This window comes from Melozone crissalis, unplaced genomic scaffold (assembly GCF_028551555.1).
Source record: "Melozone crissalis strain CALT ecotype California unplaced genomic scaffold, PUWL_Pcris_2 ptg000016l_1, whole genome shotgun sequence".
NCBI classification, from domain to species: Eukaryota; Metazoa; Chordata; class Aves; order Passeriformes; family Passerellidae; genus Melozone; species Melozone crissalis.
The window spans coordinates 43,442,479-43,449,966 of NW_026535794.1; the positions used below are offsets into that span (position 1 = coordinate 43,442,479).

At 47.2% G+C, this 7,488-nt stretch overlaps 1 protein-coding gene across 1 annotated transcript in view; it reads left to right on the forward strand.

The window, feature by feature from the left end:
* Positions 1-6,378, forward strand: part of SH3BP5 (SH3 domain binding protein 5) — a 50,922-nt gene extending 44,544 nt beyond the window's left edge. The window contains exons 7-9 of the mRNA XM_054273639.1: positions 607-826; positions 3,974-4,234; positions 4,919-6,378. Coding sequence (XP_054129614.1) covers positions 607-826; positions 3,974-4,234; positions 4,919-5,100 — 663 coding nt within the window. The 3' untranslated portion in view covers positions 5,101-6,378. The remainder of the gene's footprint in view (positions 1-606; positions 827-3,973; positions 4,235-4,918) is intronic.
* The last annotated feature ends 1,110 nt before the right edge of the window (positions 6,379-7,488 follow it).

Sequence of the window (7,488 nt, forward strand, 5' to 3'; positions counted from 1 at the left end):
GCATTAAAAGCAGGCATTGAGAGAACCACAGACACACAAGCAGTGTTTCCCCTTTGGGAAGTAGGATGCACAACAGTTCTGCCCTTGCTGTAGGGTGGTGTTTGTGCCTGGGGACACAGGAACTGCTGTGTTACAGCTGCCAGGGTTTGAGGTTTGTTGCTTTCTGCTCTGCAGGTTGAGTGAGCAAAGCGATGGGTTTGATGCTCAGCAGAGAGTGAGGCTCAGCCCCCTCAGGGGTGGCCCCCAGCCCTGCTGTGCCCTGCAGACTGGGAGGTGGCTCTGGGATAAGCAGTGACATGGCTGAGAGCTGCATTCCTGTTAAGGAGAGATCCTGCATGCTCCCATGTTAACGGGACCCCTGCTCTGTGCCTAGCCAGGGACCATGACCACACTCCAGAGACAGTTCCAGCTCCTGGCTCCCGTGGTTTGCTTTGCTGTTGTCTCCTTCACAAGTGGCACTGCTTGGGCCAGGGTGCTTCTGAGTTCTGAGCTCTGCCATCCCCTAGATACCAGCCCAGTTTGTGCTTGCCTGGACGTGTAACAGGGAGCTGTGTGCTGTGCCTCGTTTGTAGTGAAGGTCCATCTAATCCCTGTCTCCCTTGTTAGCAACTGAAGAAAACAGTGGATGACCTGCAGGCCAAACTGGCCCTGGCAAAGGGAGAGTACAAGACTGCCTTGAAAAATCTGGAGATGATCTCAGATGAGATCCATGAGAGGAGAAGGTCCACCGCCATGGGGCCCCGAGGGTGCGGCGTGGGTGCCGAGGGGAGCAACGCCTCCGTGGAGGACCTGGCAGCGAGTAAGCCGGAGCCAGACACCGTCTCCAGTGAGTACAGAGCACTCTGTGCTGGGAACATCCCATGGGCATTGTAGGAAATGCTGATGTTAGGGCTGTGTCTTCTGCAGTTTTGAAATGTGCTGGCTGGCTGCTGTGGGACTGTGGCTAAGTTGTGATGCTTCTTGTTATTGCAGGAGTTGATTACATTCTTTAATAGGCAGTTTTCAAGGGAAAGGGTAATGAGTTAAAGTGCATCAGCCATTCCCTTAACATCTCTGTAGTTTTTTGCACAGTGCTGTATGAAAGGAGTAAAATGAACACACTCCAAAGCTTGTGTCTAATTCTACACCAGTGGTGCTGCTGGCAGTGACTCTCCTGGGGTGGCTGCAGGCTGTGGCAGATCACTCAGCCAGTCTGGGAACAGACCTTCTGGATCAGGGGCTTCTTCCAGTGCTGGGCCTGTGGCACAGGGAGCTAAAGTTGTGGCTACAGTAGTAGAGAAGGTGTGATGCTCACAGCGAAGAATGTAAGGATAAGCTCCTTTGTGCTGCAGAGTCTTTTGCCAAGGTGTGATTTCAGCAGAGCATGTGTGCTGTGAGCTAGGGAAGGGAAGAAGCAGCAATATGCTGCTGCAGTGTGCTGAGGGGCTCTGTAGGAGAAATGTGGGACAGCAACAACTTCCAAGGAAGCTCCAAACAAGCAAGGTAACCTCTGCTCTCTGCAGGACAAGGTCCCCATGTGCCACCAAGGTCTGTTGTATGATGAGTTTGCATTTGTCCTGGCTCTGGGTGAAAGTGGATAGATGGGCATTACATGTGGCCTACTTTTGCCTCCTTCCTGGACACTTTTCCCCCTTCTCAATGCAGAAAGTCTTTTTCTTGCTGCCCAGTCCCACAAATTCCAGTTTAATTTGTATTTCAGCTTCGTTTCTACAGGGGAAAGTCTAGGTCAGGATTGCAGGAGTTGATGATTGCACAACCCTGGTGCCCAAAGGCAGAAGATGCAATTTCCCCATAGACACCAGTGTGTGCTGGCACTGAGGCCTTGGAGGTCCATGGTACAGCCTTGGGAGCTGGGAAGCAGGCCTGGGCTGGCCTCCACCCTCTGCAGTGGCAGGAATTTCTGCACAATGTGTTGGAGCTCTCACTCAGTGCTGTGCAGCTGGGACCTGAGTTGCAGCAGCAAGGGAGGGCTGTGTCTGGACAGCTGATGCAGCCAGGTTTCAGTATGGCTGCTTATCTTCTGCCACCCTTAATTCCCGAGGTGGACCCTTTCCAGCCTAGGCAGGAATTGCCTCTTTTGGATACCCACAAGTCCCCCTCCTCATGCAGAAGGCCTCCTGAAAGCCTTAGGTGTAACTGAGCTTTAGGGTGTTTTGTGCTGAAGGAGTTCAGGGACCTGGGATATAGGGGCAGAAAGAGCCAGACAAGTTAATGTTAACATTCCTTGCTGCCTCCCCTGGCTGCAGGCAAGGACCAGCATCATGGGCTCATCCCTCTCTTTGAATGCACAGTCTGACATGAGTGGAAGGACATCAGATTGTCTGGTGCCAACACAGAACTGGGTTATGACAGGGCAGGACTAGCAGACTGGATTAAATAATAAAATAGCCTGGATTAAGTTCTCATTGTAATGTGGGGGGAGCTTTCCACCAAGGTCCTTTTGTATCTTGATTTCTGTCTGCTGGAGTTGGATAACACCTTGTCATCAGCAAGAGTTTCTTGGCCCTTGCAGATGCTCCTGTGCATTATGGTGATTTTTAGACAGTGAAAAGCAAGCTCCAGTTTAGCTGTGCCATGTGCAGACTGCCTGATGTCAGTGCTTCTTGCCAAGCAGAGGACTCTAATTGGAAACACCTTTTTTGCCAAACCTTTTATTGCTTTCTCCCCACAAAGTTATCTGTACTGCTCACCATATATTGGTGAAACACAGCAAGTGAGAAGAAAGGCCCCGCTGCAGTCTTAGATTTGACTTCATTAAAAACAAAACAACAAAATCCAAACCACAAGAAAGGCTCTCTCTGAGTATGAAATGCCCTTGAGAGGACTCAGGAAGGTGGATAATGTTGTTATCCATTTTATGTTTGAAGCCTTTGGGGTGAATTCTGCAACTTGTAAGTGCAGTTCTGCAATCTGAAAGTCCAGCAGGAAGAGGGTGAACATCTCTGCCATAAAAATGGCAGGAACAGCCTCTGCTGGCACCTTTGTGTCCAAGTGGTGCCTGTGTGCCCCAGGCTGCCAAGGTGACAGGAGAACTTCTTTGAAGCTTCTCCTTTGAGCCATTTTGTTAACGCCTCTGCTTTGCTCCTGCTGCTCTTCCAAGGCGATTCTGAGCCTGGCTAACAATGGCAGGAGTCACCAGGAGGAGGAATTGGAGATAACCTCAGGTCACTGTGGATGTCTTGCTGTGTCTGGAACTTCTTCAGGCCAGTGGGATTCCAGCACACTCTTGTGTGGTGTAGAGGCTGATGTGTGTAGAGAACCTTCTGATCCCAGTGGGACTGCTTGTGTGCAGAAGTCTTTGGTCCCCAACCTGCAATGAGCCTCTGAAGTGTGTTGAATTTCAGCAGAATCTACACCCTTGTGTTGCACAAAATGGAGCTTTCTTTAATGGGTTTGTCCTCTGGCTGTTCATAAGGACCCTGCAGCTTAACCCAGACAGACAGTTTGGAGCGGGTTTGCTTTAATTAGAATTCAGATCTGAGCAAACACAAGCAGGGAAAATAATGTTTTGTTTTGTTTTGTTTTATTTTGGTGTTGTTTGGTGATCCTCATTCAAAAAGAAATCTTGGGACCTGTGTCTTTCTGATTAGCACCTTAAATAACCAGGAGGCTGCACAGGCATCAAGATAGTGCTGGAGAGGCAGACACAGGGAATTAGGCTCTAACCTAAGTTGTCTACTGAAAACCACAAATGAACAAGGCCAGCAGGGCTGGTAAAAATCCAAGAGCTCCTTGGCATGAGGAGCAGTAGCTAGTGCAGAGCTGGCCTTGCATGGCCCGGCTGGCAGGTGTGCTGCTGCCCAGGGAGAACCAGGCCAAGGATTTGCACAGGGGGCAGAAAACCAGAGGGGGCAGCCCATGGGTTAGCAGTGTGTCTGTGTATGGAGGATGCAAACCTGAAATTTGCCTTTGCCTGGGAAGGTGCAGGAGGGGAGGCTGAATTACTGACTGGAATATTCTTTGAACGTTGCAGTGGCTTCAGAAGTGTTTGAGGATGACAACGGCAGCAGCTTTGTGTCCGAAGAAGATTCAGAAACTCAGTCAGTGTCCAGCTTCAGCTCTGGTCCTACGAGTCCCTGTGAGGTGCCCACTCAGTTTCCTCCTGCCACACGGCCTGGAAGCCTGGACCTGCCCAGCCCCGTCTCCCTCTCCGAGTTTGGGATGATCTTCCCTGTCCTGGGCCCCCGCAGCGAATGCAGTGGGGCCTCCTCCCCCGAGTGTGAAGCTGAGAGAGGTATGCACAGCTGGGTACACCCTGGGCCAGTGCTCTTCAGCCTCATAAAGGGAGCAGGAAAACCTTCCCAGCTCCCCTAGGCAAATGCCAGGGAATGCTCAGAGCTGCTGGCTGCTTCTGTGGGGAAGGCAATTGTGGAAGACCCTGTGTGTTAGAGTTAACAGTGATTTCTATAATGTATTAATTACTGTTCTCCTGGCTGAGAACCTTCCCCAGTTCTGCCTTAGTGCAGGGGTTTGAGATTTCTCACTAAATAAGTGATCAGTGGGATTCTCATGGTACATTTATTTGGAGGAAAATCTGAGTTCATTGATTTAAGTTACTGTCCTGCTTTTTGAAAGTCTTGCTTTCCAGGGGGGAAAAAAGCAAAGCAAAATCCCCACAAAAAATAACATGCCAGAAGGAGCTCGTTGCAGGCTCTGGCAGCCCTGGCTGACTAATTCAGACTAGAGGATTACCACTGTCCTTGTCTGCTCCATTTTAAGGCTGTTCTCACTAATTTGCTGATGCAGTGCACAAGATGAGCACGGCTTGGAAGGCAAACTTGGTTTTATTACAGCATCTTGCTCCTGCTCCTGTAATTTCTGTGTGCTTTGGCAAAGGAAGCTGCAGAGGCACCTGCTTGAACCTTAACTTGCAGAATGAAATCTGGGTTTAACGTGCAGTTTAATCCTTTCTTTGCAGGGGATAGGGCAGAAGGGGCTGAGAACAAGACAAGCGACAGAGCGAACAAGAACAGGAGCAGCACCAGGGGCAGCTCCACGGAGGGGCTGGCTCTGGATAACCGAATGAAGCAGCTCTCCCTGCAGTGCATGAAAATCAAGGAGGGAATTTGTGCTGGCAGGAAAGCTGCCCAGATTGGCTGAGGCCTTCTCGTGCCCCATCCTGAATAATGGGAGTCTAAATATTTATACATGAACTTCTAAGTGTTTGAAGAACGTTGTGCCAATAATATATGCCAAATCTTAAGCGTTTACTCTGAGAATTGAAAAATGCACTAAGGAGTTTAATTGATGTGGAGGGCTGAAGTTTTTATTCAGTAAATCCTTTGTAGGCCGGACGAGTTATCAAATGTTTAAGCTGTGCTCATATTTCACAGACTTTGTAAATTGTTTTGTAGCAGCCTGGCTGAAGCAATAACTAGTAATGTTCCCGTGTAAATTCATGCCAGTCAGGGGTCTGAAATTCAAGCCAGACTTTTGCAGAGAGTGGTTTGGCTTCGGTTTTGTAGAATGAAATGCTCTTTAGATACAACCAGTCTCTTGAGTACAAGTGGCATAATCTTTAAACATCTGTATTGGTCTTTATTATGCTGAAATTGTAGAAATATTTTGTATACAGGAAAGCTGTTGCATGTGGGGGGTCTGAAAGCCTTCACTCTTCCCTTGGTGCTCACAGAAAATAAAATGAGTCATGCCTCTAAAAGCCTATAAAACAGATGGATGACATGAAGGGGATGGTAATGCCCAGCAGTGGGAAGCCCTTTCTAGACACCTTCCTGAGTCTGGCTTGGACTCTGCAGGTGATTCCAGTGACCAAAAAGAGTTGGTTGGCCCCTTGCCCTTCTGCTTCCCTGAGAAGTGAAGAATTATTTTTCAGCACTTTAAGTGTTTTTTGGTTTTGGTTTTTTTCCCCTCAAAAATGGGAGTCATAGATGTTTTCAGGATGATTATGATAAGGGGTTTGCCCTTGAAATATGCATGAAGAAAAGGAATTGCCAGTGTAGATTGACAATGTGTTCTTAAGCTTCTCTGTAGGTTGTACTGTGTGGGGGTTTATAACTGTTCAAGGGACTTGGGATTTTAGTATGCCCTAGACAAAGTGTTCAATAAAACTAGGAAGGGCACGGGGCATGTTTTGCCAGCAGCTGTTAGGCAGTAGTAGTGTCTGATAATTATGCTAATAAGTGGTAGTAAAAATCCTAGGACTCTTCAGTTTTGGTGACTAAGCATTTCTGAAAGCACCATTTTCTCTAAAATGTCAGTTTATATTGTTGATTTGATGGGAATCTTAGTATTGCCCAAAGTATTTTCTATTCTGTTTTTGCAGTCCTGTTGTATTTCATCCCTGCCACAGCTTGTGTATCTATTCTCAAAGTTAATGTAAAATTCTTCACACTACAGTAAACATTTTTGTTTTCCACATTTTGAGTCTGTGCAAGTGAAGTTTATCTCAAGTGCTAGGAACCAGTCTTCTCCCATAGCAAGTTTAGCCTCCAAATGTCCACTTCCAGCTGAAGACTGCAGGCTGAGGTCACACTGGCATTAGAATCCATTGAGGTACGTGGGCAATTGGTGCCTCTTTCCAGCTTCCCAAATCCCTGCATACGTGGCTCACATTTTATTCTGAACTGTGCCACAAGACCAGAGCTGCAGTCAGGCTCTCCAAAACCTCCTTAGTGCAGGAGGAGGGAAGTATTCTGTTACATAAGATCTCTGTACTTAATGCTGCTAAAATTGGCTGTAAAGCCATGCAGAATTGGAGGCAAAGAATCCTGTTTTCATAGAAAAATAGATTCCTCACATTACAGCTGTTAGACATTTATATGTTTACATCTTTTGAAGACCTTAAGGCTGAAATCTTTCACTGCCAGCAGTTCCAAGCACAAAAAATGCTTAGGAAAGAAGTCTGGTTCCAACTTCTGATGTGATCATTACTTAGTAAAAAGCTGGGATAGACAGTATTTAATATGAAAAGCAGTACAGGAGTGCCACATTGTATTAAGTGTTTTTACTTAAACTGTCATAGCTGAGCTGTTGTCTGTGCTCCATTCAGTTAGAAAACTAGCAGAGGTCGTTGTGGTTGAATCTCACTTTTGCAGACCTCCCAGTCAACACCTGTTACATTTTCCTGGGTTCTTTGAATGGTTGTTTTGATGGTGATTTTTTTTTTTTTTAATTTTATTTTTTAACCTCTCTTGTTATCAAATTTCTCCTTGTCTTGCTAGTTTGGACTGGAAACCCAAGCTTCCCACACTTGGGCACAATGAATTAATTTTGTGTATGTGCTGCCTTGCCTATGTCCTGATTGGGTTCAGCTCCCAGCTGGGTAAAGCCATTGATCTGGAAGTTTGAAAGAGTGTGGAACCCCCTCTGCCCTTCCTGTTCTATCACCCTGCTGCAAGAGTTGGTGAAAGATCTTGGTGCAGCCTTTCTCCTTGGTGAGCCCCAGACTTGGCAGGTAAATCACCCTTCAAAGGTGCAAGCAAACAGGCACAACTGTGTGTCTAATAAATTAATGGAAAACTCATTTTA